Raw genomic sequence first — 17,311 nt, 5'->3', positions numbered from 1 at the left:
GTGTATCTGTGTCTTGGCTGTCTCCTCCTGTCAGCGTCCGTGTCTGCTAGTAGGCCACACACGCCACGGGTTGAGCGCGTGGGGCGGAGCCTACTGAGTCACGTCTCCACCTATATACCCAGAGCGTGTTGTTAACCATGATCTTTGTGAGTCCCTGCACAGGAGACTTGGAGTGGGAGGGGGGGGACCGCTGTAGGTACATCCTATCAGCGTGGGGGGCTGATGACTTTAAGCAGCAGTGAAGAGAATGGATGTGTGAGGAAGGCAAAATCTGTCGCCGCCATCTGCCTCCCCCATGTGCGCAAAATAACTTTCATAAGCCTCAGCAAACACACAGATACACATTTACAAACATTAGCAGCGGCACGTGTCCCCCCCCCCCACCCCCACCCACCCACCAACTGCGCCCTCAACAGCAGGGATGTCGAAATTCCTCCACGCAAACTTGGGATTGAGCGGACGTGGCGGTGGTTTTGGTTTAAAGAGCGATCGTTAAAGCAGTTACACAGTTAATGAGGGGCATTGTGCTCGTCGCCAGTGCAGTTGATAGACCACTGAATCAGTGCAGAGTAACATGCAGGTATTGATGCACTCTGGCCGGTAATGGGCGAGACCGCTTGTTATAGGCAGGGGCTCCACGATGCTATTAGCACATTAATGGTGAAGCCTACGATGATTATTTGGTCAAACACGGGAAACAGTATTTGAACAGGGTGGAATGGTTTGTGTTTGTACTGCTTCTTGCAATCCCTCCAATGTCAGACATTCAGAGGTGATTCAATGTGCTGTTTGCTTCTCTGCCTCTTTCCGTGTCTGTTTGCTCCATCCCCGTCCCCCGCCGACTGCCTCAATGTCTCTCTGTCCTCCGTTCCTTGTCTCTCCTTTTTGAAAATGAATCTTTTTTTTCTTTTTTTTTTGTGGTGCACAGATTACAGTGGGAGAGCAACAGTTGCTATGGAGATAGAGTAAAGTCACGCATGTAAAGCAATTCATGGATAGAGGGGAGCTTTGGCTTTGGCACAGCAGTCAGAAATCGCTGCAGCGAGGTTTGATTTTTTTCCAAATGGCTTCCAACAAGTGCTATGACATCCCTAAAACAGAACATCACATAGTGTATCCAAGCAACTCAAGAAGTTTTATATTCATTTGGCATCCGTCTAGAGAATCACAAAGCATAATGCAAAAATTTGGGCAGCACGACGGTCAGCAATGTTGCCTCACAGCAAGGGTTAGAGCTGGAGTTAGAGTTCATGGGTCTAATCCCGGATGGAGCGGGGCCTTTGTGTTGAGCTTGCATGTTCTCCCCCCCGTTTGCCTGGGATTTATTCAGGCGTTCAGGGTTCCCTCCAACGTAATACACATGTTTGGTAATTGCTACAATCCACTGAGCTCGGAACTTTGCAAAAACATGGGAGAGGTGTAATGGAAGGCTCATGCAAGTCAGCTACTAGCCCTCTCCTCCCTTTGCTTTTGAACTGTGCTAATCTGTTGATGAAGATGCTGTGGTGTCAGGTCGGTGCTCAGTGGATGCTTGCAAAGTTCAGAGACCTGCTGGACAAAAATCAGTTTGTCCATGTTTTCCCGAGCAGGTGCACTGAAATTTAGTTTGTAAGGCGGGAATACAAACTCAGAACTATCGACTTCTGACTTTCAGCGGATTGCAGCATAATTCTCCTGCTAGTGCGCTTGGCTAAGGCACTGGCTTAGAACTGGAGTTCTCCTGGGTACTGAGCCCTGGCTGGCAAATGCTCCTAATACTCAAGATGGGTTAAATGCAGAGAACCAACTTTCTTAATCACAGCCCGACCAATACTTGATTTTTGGGCCCGATGCACATACCAGTATTACAAGTCCGATATTGTTACATTCGCAGATTTACACATTTTCTTTTCTTTGCAAAGATTCCTCAAATATGGTTATCAAACACTCGACACCTGATTTGGCAAAGATATATAATGAAGGCAGGATATATTGCTGTTTAGAAATAGATGTTATTGTCTAGAACGACGTCACTGCACTAAAACAGTAATTAGGAATTTAATAATTCAAATAACAGCATTGGCAAACCAATATATCACTTGGGCTCTGGACTAAAATAAAGCAGAACATGAATTACTGTAGGTTTTTCTTACCATCAACATATCCCAAAGCTAATCCCCGACAATACCAACAGTGTGTAATCCTGCACACAAGTGTCAACCCAGAATTGTCCAGTAACGTGTTACAGAGTAACACATTCCAATAATGTGATTAGTGTATATAATTGTAAAACAACATGAGAGGAGTTATCATGTTGTACTGCTGGTACCTCAGCGTTTCATGTGCAGAGACAGGCCTGGTGCATGTTAGCTTGGCTCAGGGACTGGAGGTTTGGGGAGGAGACTAACCCATGATAAAGAATGTGTGTAACGTTCTCTTTCTTCACATGTTGAATACTGTGAGATGTGCTGTTTGCTTTTGTTGGCAAATGTGTTATGAGATAACAGGTCTATTTGTGCGATCGTTGTAAAGCGTTAAGCCTGGAGAGGATACGTTTAGACTATTCTGGGGTGTGAAACACTGATCCTGGCACTGTTGAATCCACAGCACCTAAATACGAATTACTCACCACTAATTGACATTTGGTATCATTAATTCTTGCACAAACTGAAATTCGGTGATTTCATGAGTCTCCTCATGATGAAGACAAGACTTGAGTCCTTTTCAAGTTCCTCGCCCAACAGTGTTAATACATTACAGTCAATCCCACATACATCATACCCTGCTGTGTAACATTACTGCACTGTTTACTCCGGTTTGAGTAATGCTGGCCAAAAATTTCAGATCCCTGCCTTAAAAAACAAAAACAAACGTGCAGCTTTGGGCTTCAGTGTAACAGATGGAGAAGGGAATTGGGTCTTTCCACTGGGGTTGTTGACAAGATGAAAAACAGAAAATGATGGCGACCTCATCCTTTAAATCACAGGCAATCGATTTCTTCCTTCACGTTCAAACCGTATGTATATAAAGAGCGCTCTCCCTCAGTGTCATCGACCTGATCCTCAGCGTAGTCCTCCACCGGTAGCTGTGCTGCGTCCCAGTCCGCATACATTTACGTTGCCCCATTTCCATTTATATGGATCCAAATAGCATCTTTGCTGATTGTGACGATGGCCCCCACAGCACATGTGATTAACACGGTAAAGTCAGGGGCTGATAGCCCCCTCTGATGAGCGCCACGTGGCCACGTGTATAATAGCTCCCCTGCTCTGCTCTCCCCCCTCCACTTAACTCAAATCAATGGGCCCTCCTCCAGCCCGGCTATTTATCTGAGCAAGCTGACAGGGCCAGCGCAACAGCCACAGAGGACCTGGCCCTGCGGTCTCGTTACAGCCAGCCCGCAGAAGCCAGATTTACTGGACTAGCTGGAGTGGCTTTATTCATGGACGGAGAAATGAGAGAAAAAAAAAAAAAAAAAGGCTGAACGAGAGCGCATCCTCTCACTTCCCTTTCCCAGAGAATCTCACTCTATCTACTCTCCTATTCCTCCTCTCAGCCAATTCAATCCCATTTCAATCTCCCGGTGAACGTTCGGAGAATGCCTCGTCCTATTACATCACTTATGCCGTTCATCAAAGCGACAGGGTGTGAATTACCCTGTCCATGACACCTAAATCATGCCGCTACCGAACCCCGGGGCTACATGGAGTAGCTGCTACTACATCTGGATCCCAGGGATGAGACAGGGAGCCTCTCGGCGGACTTGACTGAGTGAAGCTTCAATCCATGTAGTCCAGCGTTATTTAGCGCCATCTAAACACGACTTGAGATTATGTTCGCTGCCTACCAAACACGAGAAAGCTGCCAGTTTCCCCCTTTTTTCGACATGTTTCTGGTCGTCTTTTGAGTACTCTTCCCTGAGCATTGCAGATATCTCACAAGATTATATTCAACATGCATATTGTGTCAAGCTGTCTGTTACTGTGGCAGAATTGAGAGCATTTGGTGAGAAGAAAAATTCACATACCTTTGATCCTCCTGGACTCCTTTCGCTGGCTGGTTTTGACACCCGGCTGGAGCTCGGCCTCCGCTGACATCCTCCACTGCTGAGTCCCTTGTTCTGCTCACAGCAGATCCACCATGGGTTAGCAGCACACTAGCTAATCCTCCAACTGACTCCCAGTGTCCAGTTCCCCCGGCTCCAGTCTTTCTCACACTCGCTCTTTGGTGGAGGAAATCGCGCTCAAATCCATGGTGAGATGTCTGGTACTCCTCAAATAATGAAGATCCAGCATTGGCACCTGCCCTCCGTCACTGTTGGCCCATGGTGTTCGAGTATTGCTAAACAACACATGAAAAGATGATTGAATTACGGGCTGGGCGATCCTCTCGAGAGCCGCTTCAGATCAGATTTGACATCTCCTGGAGTGCGCCTGAGTTCTCTTCGTGAAGGTCAAGTATCACATGGTCCGCCGGTGCTCTTTTCTGAGGGCCCACCTATTACTCAGGAGTAATTCCCCCCAGGGGAGACCGCACCATTGATTGGATGAAATATTGTTCTTCAGAGTAGGTCAGGAGTGGATATTATTCTTTGGTAGAGTACTTCAGACGCAGTCCGACAGCCCATCACAGTCTCTTGCTCCGAGCACTGCAAGGTGAGAAGACAGGCATGAAGCCGGTTAATGTTAAACCGGAGGCAGTTTAAAAAGAATTGGAAAAAAAGTCAAATCACGTGCCCACTTGATCAGTCATTACAGCATTAATTCAACGTAGCAAGTGGCAGGCACCAATTTACCAAATCAACAAAGATGTTATTATCTCTTCTGGATCATCAATCCTTAATGAGAGTGCAGCGAATGCGTGCTGCTCAGTGCCCACCCTTGAAGGAGACCTGTGGCGAAATGCTCGGCGCTCTGGTTTTCGTGTGTTGCCTGTGAGTGAATATGGAACATTAAAGCATGACCGATGCTTCTGTGCATGCAAAGCAAATTTTCAGAAGATGGATTGTAAATGCTCCCAGCGCGGGCCGACAGCGCGAGAGGAGGGGAGGCGAGCAGCGAGCGATGAACGACAGGCTGTTTCGAAGCAAACTCCGGCGGAAATCCTGGCATAGGCGTCTATAAACTGGAAACCCTCACCCCCCCCCCCCCCCCCCACCCCCACTCCCGCCCCACCTCAACATTGTGCTTTAATGCCCTTGAATCATCCACTGCTAACACAGGGGCCCGTGCCAAGCTGGCACCGCGGCTGGCACCGCTTCTGTTGGCATGGTGATAGGCCATTGTTGGAGAAAGAGGCCTTGGGCCTAGCCTGGCCTGAAAAGAGCTGCTGCACATCGAGCACCGGGTACACATTATCCTGTGTGACATTGTGTGACATTGCGAGTGTGTGTGGTGTGAGTGGGTGCGAATGTGAGCGTGAGCAGAGTGTCATTTTGCATGTATTCTAGGAATTTGTTCCATCATGATATTTTTCCTTCTTAGTCCCCATTACTTCATAGTTCCTGTTGTCAGATTTAAAGACACAGCCTGAGTAGCTGAGACACTGCTCTCTGCGGGTGTGTTCATTTTTCTGACTCTTTATGTTTTGTGTGTTTTTATTTAATATTGCGTTACTTTTGGCTCCAATGCAGAAAGCAATCTGCAAGAGTTGACTGAAGTTATCCAATAAATAAGAGTAAAAATATCTGTTTCCAACATGTAGTGAAGTCGAAGTACACGTACCTTACAATTGTATAAATGCACTGATCACACCTGGAGACCTCTCACCCACCGCAGTAACATAACAGAGGTACATTTCACTTTATTTGCGCTGCTCGTGTTATTTAAACATGACATTTACAAAATCCAACAGCAGTATATCTTTTCAGAAACAGTGTCCCCGTTAATCTGGATAATCCACAGACCTCAGTGTGAGCACTTTTCATTGGAAATACTGTATATTGAAAAAAAAAAAAATAGTCCAAAAGAAAGCTATTCATAGTGAGGATTGTGGATTATCCAGAGGAACTGGGACACTGTCTCTGGATAAATATGTTGCTCTTAAGACGATGCCCCCAAATGGAATTCCATTCACATCCACTGTATTGTGCTGGTGGCAGATATATTGAAACTTGGGAACATGAAACCAAAACTATCCGCTATAGGCTGGTAGCCACATTTGGGATCTCACCAGTAGATCTGCCATTAAAAGTTACCTCAGGAGACCTCTGAGAAATCTGTTACTGTTGTGCCCTCACATTTAAGGCTACAGGGCTCAATACTGCTAGAGGGAAGCAAGAAAAATGTGTCATTTCATTTGCAGTCAGACGTTCCAGATGGACATTTTTTTCGGCGCACAGATGCATAGCTTTGTGCATGTATAGACCAAACTGATCTCTGAAATGGTCCCCTCCTTGCCTCCTCCTCCGTCTACTGAAAGGTCATTCAACCCTCCCATTATTCCAAAATGAACCAGTTGTTCAAGGGAATGAGATGCATCTTTTAACATCACGGTCATTGCGATCTCCTCATCACCACCCGTTCTCCTTGTGCATGGCTGTCTAGACCACGTTTCCCCCTTCACGTGTGCTTATGAGCCTGATAATGTCACCCAGGTCCAGACGGAAGGGCCAATCTCCCTGTGAGTACGTCTCGGGGAGGGCCTTGGAGTGTCAGTGATGGCAGAGGTATTTTCCATGTCACAAAGAACCTTATCAGAATGTAATTTTCATTACCAACGAGGCAGATATGCCTCATTGTATTAGACGGAAGAGCGATTTAATGTGATGTACGTCTGCTTGTCAAAAGCAATGCTATCTAGGTCACCCAGACTCCCCAATCTGCTCTGTGTTTTAACAGCTCCCAGTGTCTCTTATGATTTGGGTCAGAGTTAACGAGCATCATTCGTTTCTCCAGCTACTCTCAACTGTTAGGGGATGTCAAAAGCCCTTGACAAAAGCCACCCTTTATTTATTAATTTGTTCATTTTAGCGCTACCTCTCTGAAGTGCAAAGGGAAACTTCCTTGAGGGGAGTCAATTTTTATTTCTGCTTGCATTCCCTTATTTCCTTCCATCAGCCCGCCGCTGTCTTTGTCTCCGCCTGCGTGCATTTCACAAATCAGCTCTTGAGACGTCTGTTTGCTGCTTGCATCAGAATCTTTACCCCGTGACCAGATTATTGAACAAAAACAGGCATGCGGCGAGAAAACCTGATGTATGGCAACTCTCGCTTCCTTAACGTTAAGAATATCAATCATGCAAGGCATTGATTTTCTCTGGCGAGGCACGTATACCATCACACGGTGAAGCAGACCCCCTCGGCAACACGCAGGTACATATATCTTGTCATGCAGCTTTAGCGTATCGGGAGCAGATGTGATCTGAATCTTTTTCATGAGGAAATACAATGATTTCTTTGTTGTTTCAATCAGCTCGTCAGGGAGAAGAAGCACAGGTCAATCAAGCCAGTCACACTGTGAACTGGCTTCATGATCAAAAATCACATATAGAGTCTTATAGCTGCTGTCAGTTCCTCATAGTTGTGTATTTAATGCACATACAGTGATGAATTTGCTTGACACGATCATTTGCTCGCAATGAAATAAAGACTATAATCTAGATTTTGATTTACGTTACGGACACAAAGGATTGTAATTTCCAACAATTATGCTGAGTTCTATCTTCCTAGTCGCCTCCGTGAATGAGAACGAATCATTTAGCGTGATCAGATATTCAGTCATGTTTACCGTCTCAGAAATATAATGGGCAATCACCGAGCACGTGTTGATTTTTAAATTAGATCATTGTCGAGTTGTTTTTTTTTTTTTTTTTTTTTCAGGCTGCAGCATCACAGTAAGCAACACTTCCTCCTGAGACCGGTGTTTAATAGACTGCACAATCAACCTCATATTGTGAGACAAGCCTCCGTGCATCCTGCCACCGATGAGTAACAAAGGTTGAACAGCCATCTATCACTGGATATGGCCAATTACACCTCCATTCACTGCAGTCCCGATGGAAAGGCGCAGTCTGTGCTCTCCAGCTTGCATGTGACTGTGGAGGAGCGGGGAGGCCCCCCGTTCCCCCGAACCGTCTCCGCCTCTTCCTGGCCAGGGCTGGCATGGCCCGGGGCTGGTGGAACGTTTGTTTTCGACAGACCGGCTTTGGCACCTCGCGCTGGTCATCTTTGTTACAAAATGCCCCCCAGCTTATGGAGTGGGACACAACTGTCACAACCTGGCCTAGCAAGGCTCCTCAGAATAGCCCTGCTGTGCTACCTTGTGTCACCAGTGGCAACGAAGGCGGCCAGCCACTGCTATATCCTCTACATACCTAAAGCCTCTAATCTATACTGTTGCGAAACGCTTTATTTTTAGACATGTTATTCGACTGTATGTCGGCTCTTGTTGCAGCCTCGCTATCAACAATAAGGTCGTCTCGTGTGGCCTTACAAGATAAGCTGATAGCCCCGCATCTAAGATAAGGTTAATTTGCTTTCTTGGACTAATTGGATCACGGAGTATAGCGAGGGGGTGACTGGCGTATGGGTCTGTGGGGTAACAATGCAATATATTAACACTTGTGACCATGCAATTCAGTAAGTTAATCATGTCACACAGTGTCATGGACACACAGACGGACAAAACGTGCGACACCAAGACCACATTCTTCCATGCTAACGGCTAATGGCAACGCTTACCTCAGTACCAGGACCAAAACACAACACATGCTAGTCTTGCTGGTTGTGTTTTGGTGCTGGGACATGAATATGCTAACGTGAGCATGTTGTCAATGCTAATATGCTGGTGCTAAGCAGGCATAAAATCAGTTAAATTCGCCATCCCAAATTAGAGTGTTAGCATGCTGGCATCTGCTTCTTAGCACTTTCGCTAATACCAGCTGAGGCTGAATGGAAGACTGGTTTTCAGCTGAAGTGCCTCACTGCTAGCATGGCCGTAAACCAAAGGATGTAAGTGGCGCCAGGGATAGAAAGGACACCCCAGTGACAATCAGCGATGAAACTGAGCAGAATTACAAAGTATTCTTTAAGCTTGCGCGAGTGTGAGCAGAAAACGGATGCAGGAGAAATGGGGACGAAACGTTCCTTTTGATATGCGCAGGGATTTATCTGAGGCAAACCTGAAATATTGTAGCCAAAGTCGGAGAAGGACCTCTCCTTTCTTCTCCTCCTCCTCCTCCTCTGCCTTCCCGGCCTTCCAGGGGGAACTGATAGCCTCTGAGCTCAGGCTGTTCAGCCACGGCCCATTAGTTCACCTCATTCTGACAAGATGGAGGGCCTCTGACGATGGAACAGTCAAGTGTGCTGGTGGGGAGGAGGAGGAGGAGGGCAGGGGAAAATACATACAAAAAAAAAAAAATACAGTTTGGGTATTTGAAGCGCCCTCATTTACTTTCTGAGGAGAAGAGAAGCCTCATTGCTTCGGGTTCAGCGGCTGCAGCTGGTATACTAAATAAGCGTTGCCACACAGTTGCTTTGCTGTGCAGATTTATGTCAGCGGAGGCCTCGGAGCTGTTGCACGCAGTAAGGCGTGGCTGCGGCACGGCCGGGCACGGCTACGCAGAGGGCAGTGAGGAGCTGCCCTCTGAAGTGCTCCTGCATTATCCTTTTTTCCTAGCTCAGCTGCAGGATAACTGGGCCCAATTTAGATGGAAGAAGAGCGAGGAGAGGATATGTGTGTGTGTGTGTGTGTGTGTGTGTGTGTGTGTGTGTGTGTGTGTGCGGGGGGGTCTCTTCAAGTCTGAGACGTGACATAAATGAACAAATACACCCGCGCTAGCACAGAAGACGTCTCCAGATACAAATATTAATGGGGTTTATTTCGAAAGTTTGCATTTCTTGGGCTGCCTCTGCCTCTATAACAGACATATTCAGGCTAATAAAGTGTCACTGGCTCCCCTATGGTGGCAGTAAACAATAGCATGAAAACAGGAGAAGCTACATTTCCACTATTATTCATCTAATTCCAACTGCTGTGTATGTATGTATGCAGCGGGTCTGGAAACGTAGCCGGCGTGAGTCTCCTGGACTCCTCAGAAGAGTTAATTGGTGGATCTCTCTCCCGTCTAATGTTACTCTGTGGCTTCCCCAAGGAGACTTTAATTCACTGTTGATTTGGTTTGTTGTTGTGCTGTGTCTCAGCATCCGAACAGTGTGTTAAAACAGCCTATTTACCACGTTCAGTGGGAGAGAGAACTGGGCCGGCTCCAGACGGCCTGGACGAGCACCATGTTACCTCACAGCCAATCTTTTCTCCTTCTGTCTCTCTTTCCTCCTTTTTGATTTGCTCTGTATTTATCCACGGACCCTTTTTTGTTTTTGTTTTCTTTGGTTTTCACCCTCCCGCTCCTGTTCTCCTCTGCCCTCTTTTTCTTTGTCTCCCTCTCTTGCAGCATAATGTCTATTTGTGAAAAAGAGGTTGAAACATGTTTCATTTGGCTGCCCTCCCCACCCTCCCCACCCACCCTTGCCTTCTCTCTTTTGTGAGTTACAAAAGAGCTGTGGATACCTTGGTTTGGTCATTATTTCATGCAGAGAGTAATTAATGAGACAATTAGGGGTTTTTTCTCCCCCTCCCTCTGTGCTCCCTTTGAACTAAATAAATAGCCAAAAGGTGTCCTCTTTAATTGCACATGTGTCACGGATATAATTAAGAGACGTAAGCAGCCTCTCTTCACGAAACTCGACTGTTCTCCATATTCGCTGCTCTTGCCACATTCGCGCCAGCGTAGACGCAAATTTGACTTAGCGGCAGCACCGAGGAGGGGCAATGCGATTACCAAACGTGACGGAGATGAAGTGCAGCTGAGATTAAAAACAAAAAAAAGTTGGCATGATCAAAACTGATGCACACAAAAAAAAACATAACCTGCCGTCTGCGAGGCGGCGTTAATGAAGCTGAGGGGGAAGCGGGAACCTTTTTTTTGTTTTGTTTTTTGCGCTCGCTGTCACGCCGTCTCATCGACGTTGTCGGGATGTGACACGCTCACACAGTGTCGAGGAGTCGTTTTACTCAACGCAAATAAAAAAGCGCAGCTTGGCGTGCGTTTAGAGGAGTCAAAGTTGAGTTGTTTTAACGTCCTTGTTGCTGTTGTCACCTCGAGCGACTGCAAGAAGCATACGCATGTGGAACAAGAGGCAGTCCTACAACTTGAAGGGTTATGTTCCTTTTTTTCGTTGTTGTTGTTTGCGTTTCGGTGAAATGAGGGTGTTCTGAATTTGTTCCGCAGCCCAGATTTATACCTCAGCGTTCCAGCCTTCACCTGAACTGCGCAGAGCTGCCTCCGGTGTCTGGTTCGCTCAGTCACCTCGCTATGCTTTTGCTCTGTTTTCGGTCCAATCTGCCTGCTAAAATCTCCACCATGCTCACCAGGTTGTCACTAACATCGTCTGGCTGTCATGTGGTGCTGGGCAGGTAGTGTGCACCGGGGGTTATTCGGAGACTTTTCACTGGAACAAACAAAAAAACAAAAAACGCCTCAGTTGCAGCCAAAGACAACACTTAAGCTGCGTTTCCAACCAGAGTTTCCTGAACGGTTGCACCCAGGAGGAACAACCCTTCTTTTTGTTGTTTGTGTTTCCACGGCAGTTCGAAGACTCACAAATATTAGGAGATTCCACTGACGTATAAACGATGGAAATGTCTTAATTTCAGAGTCACAATTTTCAACGTTTTATCTTGTGATTAGGACTTTCTCTGCTATAATTTGGCTTTTTACCTCACAATTCTATTTTTTTTTTCATCATGATTCTTTCTTTTATCTCAAACTGAAGACCTGCCGTGGTAATATTTTTCCATCATTTCATCATCATCATCTTTTTTTTTTCTTTAAATAGCAGAAACGGGCTTCCATTGCCGTCAGACAATAACTCTGTGGTTTCATCTTGACGAATGTTTTTCTTTTCACGCAAGGCGTTGTCGTTATGAAAATTCAGATTGTGGCCACCTCAAGATTTCAATTAATATACAATTTGGGAAACAATTCAACACTGTTAAACTTCTGTTACTTATTTTGATATAAGGAAAGCACTGGATCATTGAAAAGCTCAATAAAGCTGTAAAAGATTCAGCCGCCCGCCTCATCTAAGCACTCTTCACACAGTCCCTGAGGGGCCGAGTCCGTTTGTGTGCTGAGAAAAGAAGTTGGTTATGTTCTGCTTTGGTCATTCGTTTGTCATGTTTGTACACAGCGGCGATGCTACAGTCTCCCTTCCACCGATGGTTTCTGTTCCGCCGTGAAAACTCCTCTCAGACTGCTGGTTTGGCAGAAATACGCCCGAGAGAAAATTGTCAGAGTGACTGACATTACATACAAAGGAACGTTAGCGCGTCTCGTACGTTCTGCTGTGATGACGCAGATGGGTTATTTGGTTTTTTCCTTTCATGACTCCGCTACTAGTTTTTTTTTTTTTTCTCCTCTCACAGCCAGCTGTAGGAGCTCCTCAAAGCGCCGCGAGAGGTCTTTTTTTTTTCCCCCCCAGATAAATTACCCTACAACTCCTGTTAACATCCCAATTAGTGGTGTTTCGCTGTGAAGTGATTTTTGTTTTTTGCAGCTGTGCCGCAGATATCACCGCTTCCACAAAAGTGCTTTCAACTATTTCTTACTTTCTCGCGAGGGCGCCTTTTGTTGCCGCTCGATTTCTCCCGCCGCGAAGAAACAGGTGTCTCGTGAAACTGTACTTTGAAAGAAGCTCACACACACACACACACACACACACACACACACACAAAAACTGTCTATTCCCATGACTACAATATAGTATGTGCAGGCGTAATTAGTGAATCTCCCGCCACACCTCAACGTCTGCCATTAATCTCTCATGAGTGATTAGGCCGCTGCGACGTATGGAACTGCGGGAGGTGTGAAACTGGGTGTGAAACTGTTGTCATCTCATATGTTATCGCACTCTGGAGACTGTGGGGGGGGATTAAACCACGCCGGGCACAGCCCATTGGCAGCTAATCATGCCGCTAATGATAAGTGAAAAATTCGACTGCCTCTCGTTACAATGGCATCGCAAGGTCAAGATCTCGCGCGGATCGCAAACACAAACAAGTGGCGGCGCTGTCGTCTCCCCGAGGAGCCGGGCGCTCGGTCGCCAGCGCCATCTCGAACCGACCAAAAAGAAAAAAGAAAAAAAATGGATGCGAGCCTGAGTGACGCCCTCGGAAAATGACACTTGATGGCTGATTAGAGCGAAAACATCAGGGTGGTCTCCAGCTGCGACGCTCTGATGAGAAGTGATCTAAAGGGTCTCGTCAGCGGGCGTCACGCTGACCGCTGTTGCGGCGCCAGATGCTTGTCACCCGGTGCAGCTCTACATCAAAACAACGGAGTGTGTTCCCTGCAGGCGCCACAACAAGAAACATCTCCATTTAATTTTTAAAAAAAAAAGGGGGGGGGGTACAAAGTTCCAAATTAGAGCATCTGCAGTTACTCATCCGGGGGCAGACGTTCAGGAAAATGAAATGTCATCAGACGTTAAGAGTGAGACGTCCGTTACTCACATGTCAGCTTCTACAGCTTCAGTCGATGGCTAGTGAGTTAAATATCCCCGGACCCTTTTTTTTTTTCCAATAATGACATGGATAAATAAATGGAGGGTAATGATGGCGCATTAGCGGGCCGAGTCCAGAAACGTGTGCTTCGTTCCATGAAGGTCATCCTCCCTGTAGGTAAACTCCCCGTGGAGACGGCACGCTGGATTACCAATCCGTCAAACTGACCGACCGCTGAGGGGCCCCGAGCCTTCAGGGGATCTGAGGGATCCAGGGCCACTGTGCTGTGATCAGCGGCGAATATAGTAACAGAGCCTTTACTTAGACAGGAACTTGTCACAATAATGTTGGCAGTTTATGCCGTTCATTGTTGGAGTCTTGCCTACAAGGTTATCATATATTTTAATGTGTGTTACTATAGCCAGCTGTCTTACTGTTTACTGTTTTGAAAGCGGTGCAAAACCAACAGAGTGTTTGCTGGTCCGGTGCAGCGCGGCGCAATCTGGTTGAGCAGAAGGAAATAACCACAGCCCTTTAGCCCTGTTTATCTCCAATAATAATGATGAAAAAAAGAAAAAAAAAGTGTGTCTTTCTACCAAACAGGCGGCCCAGTTTTCTGCAAGGGCCATCTTTCCAGTGGTGGAATACATCTTTCATGTAAAAGTAACTATTACTATAGTGTGAAAACACACAGTTACAAATAAAAGTCCTGCATTTAAGTAACAGTGAAAATCACTGTTGCTAGCAAAATGTTCTTAAAGTATCAGAAATGAAAGTTCTCAAAAGTGGTTAATTATGGAGAATTTGTTATCATCAAATTAATATGAAAATAAAAATAAAGCTAATATAACTCTTATTATTAATCATACCATTTTTTCAGGCTCTCTCCTTCGTTAGTTTTGTTGTCAAGCAAATTACAACTTGGTCGCTCTCATGATGCATACAGTTGCACAGTGTAGGGTAAAACACCTCACCTGTCATCTATGATGAATCATCACACCTGTAGCTGGTTTTATGTTTTGTGTGTAAAACTACCAAGTAACTAAGGCATATGAATACAGGTAGGGAAGTAAAAAGTACAATATTTCCCTCTGAAACCTAGTAGAGTAGAAGTGTATCATAAAGTAGCATGAACTGGATTTACTGAAATATAGTACATCTACCTCAAAGTAGCTTGAGTAGATGTATTTAGTTACTTGGTGACACACTTGGTGACAAAATAGATTAAACTGAAATAATGATAATAATGAGAACTCCTTTTCTTAACTCTCTGTTAGCGAGCACAGAGTGGCCCTGCGACGACACACTCGAGGCGTATACGTACATAGAGCCACATCCTTTGGACTGTCGCTGGAAAAATCTGAGTCCTTCCCAAATAAATCCATCGACCAGCAGCATTAAACAACTCAGAGACATCATCCACAGGCTTGTATAGGCGACGGAGAGGGTCACCCGACAATCTGCTCACATATGGCCAGTAAATAATGGTTAGTACGTGGAAATTGCTATAAGGTATGCATTAGTAGCTAATTCTGAGGCTCCATTTCGTAGAGAGGTTGAAATCGTCATTATTTCAGTTTATATTGGGCTCATTCGGTGAATGTTCCTGAATAAGAATGAGGGAACCGGCGCTCAACGGGGGTTCTACATCTTATTCTTTTTGCCCCAAGCCTCCCTCGCAAGTTAATCCATTCCTGCTCAGGGCCTCTTTTGATTCACTTTCAAGAGTTACTCTAAATAGATGTAGCTGCACTCCTAATTATCAGAAATTAAAGGAAAAAAACTATTTCGCTCCTCAGTCAGTAAATAAGCGGCTGAGCAACTCTGTCTCCCAGAAATTACATTCATGTGCCACTAATTTGTTTTGACAAATACGTGACGAGGGCTGCCAGGATTATGTTCAGCGGCAAAGTTTTTCAAAGGAAGAGTTGTTGTCTGTCATCATGGTTTAGTTGCTACAAGCGGATGTTGTTGGAGCGCAAATCAAAAAAAAAAGTTGTCAATGAATATTTCGCAAATGTGTTCTCTGTGAACAGTTTGCGATTTGGCATTCATTTAAACATACGCTTTTTCCAGTCAGTGGTTTATAAATGTCATTTTTAGAAGACAGGACTAGACGGCTGCAGAACTCCTTCCATACTGGACAGAATATCCACTAACATCTTGGCTGTTGGTTTTAACAGGAAAGGGTACAATCACCATTCATTCCTGCCTCAGATGATTCTGCAGTAGCCACGGTGACGTAAACATGACACCCCGGGCAGACACGCTAATTTTCGCCCCCTTTCACATTGGCCCCATGCTTCGACACGCTTACAAATTCAGTGCTTTGTCGCGAAAGTAGTTTCTCCGTCCATCTCTGTTGGGACACGACTCAGTCCCGTGTTGTGCTTAAAAGAGAAACTGATGTAAAAGATATAGAAGAAGTCACCACTGGAACATTGTCACTGGTCTCCATACTGCTTTCTACAGTCTCCAGGCATTGTAATGTGCTGTATATACACTACATATCCTCCACTATACATCTATAGTTATCTCTGTGACTTTTTCGCCTGTAACTTAGTTAAATACTTCACGTTTAACAGTTTGCTTTGTATCCATTTATTCATGGTTTACCGTTCATTTTGTATATGGTGTTTTTAACATTTTTTATGTTATAGATAATCATGTAAGTGTTTTTGACTAGAAAGATTTAGTGTGTCGGCTAGCTAGCTTCTTAAAAAGCTGTGGACAGACAGAAAATAGTTGAACCGGTCACCCTTCTCTCTGATTTGTGATTTGATTTCCTTATCCAGCAATGAGGTCGAAGCTTTACTGCTCAGCCTGACGTTGCTAGCATGTGGAGAGCTAACGTCGCTAACAGTTATTCGTCGATCCACAGCCTATGTCTATAGTTATTTTGATGCTTTCACATCGATTACTTGTAAATGTATTTCACTTTCTCTTTGTATATATTGTTTATAGTTTACTGTTCTCTTGTATGTTGTGTTTTTAGCATTTTTGATCCTTTGGATGAGTAGATAACCGTTAGCGATGTTATCTAGCCACATTAGGTGACCAATTTGCTGGATGAGAGATTTAAATGTAATTTTGTCATGCAAATGCTATCAGTGTAGGTAAAGAGAGGACTTTTTTTATTTCAGCAACTGCTACTCAACAGTATTGTCTAACATTTATGTTTTCCTACATCTTCACAGCGTAGGAGCTGAACCATTAATAAATAGTCGGAGACACTGAACTTTTCTGCTTCCTCTCTCGTGTTTCCCTTGTTGGCTACATGAAAATAAAGCCAACAGACAACCAACTGGTTTAATCATCTTCACTATGCACCCAGTTGCCTTATAATTTGGTCCACAAAGCTAAAACTAAGCCAGTCTGAAATCAAATCCAACCTTCATGAAGGTTATAATGTTGGTACTATACAATATTGTTGCGTTACTGTAGCGTTATATAGGGAGACTAGTGCACTAAATGCTTGAAATACCTCATCCTACATCCTCCAAAATGACAATAAAGTTACAGGTTATTGGTGCGGTTTCATCAAAAAGAGGCTTCGGTTGTGTGTGAGCAAACTTTTGCTGTCATTGAACGTTTGATTACTCACAACTGTAAGTGATCCAAACATGGGGAAGGCGCTCTGCTCAATGAGAAAAAACACGAATCAGGGGATATGAAATCACATGAGAATTGAGTTTGATAGCTCCTCTAGGCTGAACTAAACATCTGAATCACCTCAAGGGGGTTGAGGAAGCGCTGCAGTAAAGAGATGTGGCAGATACAATATTTAAACTGACTGTCAGTGGAAGGGGGAGAAAAAAAACCCCTGCTAA

At 45.1% G+C, this 17,311-nt stretch overlaps 1 protein-coding gene across 8 annotated transcripts in view; it reads right to left on the bottom strand.

Moving 5' to 3' along the window:
* The window catches only part of LOC119011507 (disabled homolog 1-like), a 68,406-nt gene that overhangs the window by 23,994 nt on the left and 27,101 nt on the right, over positions 1-17,311 (bottom strand). For 4 of the 8 annotated variants that reach the window (XM_037084682.1, XM_037084681.1, XM_037084684.1 and 1 more), the window contains one exon: positions 4,007-4,627. In XM_037084682.1, the coding sequence (XP_036940577.1) occupies positions 4,007-4,076 (70 nt within the window). In that variant the 5' untranslated portion in view covers positions 4,077-4,627. Of the gene's footprint in view, positions 1-4,006; positions 4,628-4,774; positions 4,911-9,099; positions 9,242-17,311 lie in introns of those variants that run through there. The other 4 variants (XM_037084680.1, XM_037084688.1, XM_037084683.1 and 1 more) reach the window with 3 other exon arrangements.

This window comes from Acanthopagrus latus, chromosome 21 (assembly GCF_904848185.1).
Source record: "Acanthopagrus latus isolate v.2019 chromosome 21, fAcaLat1.1, whole genome shotgun sequence".
Lineage (NCBI taxonomy): Eukaryota > Metazoa > Chordata > Actinopteri > Spariformes > Sparidae > Acanthopagrus > Acanthopagrus latus.
Note: the sequence above shows the minus strand (reverse complement) of the source record. Positions and strands in the feature narration are given on the sequence as shown.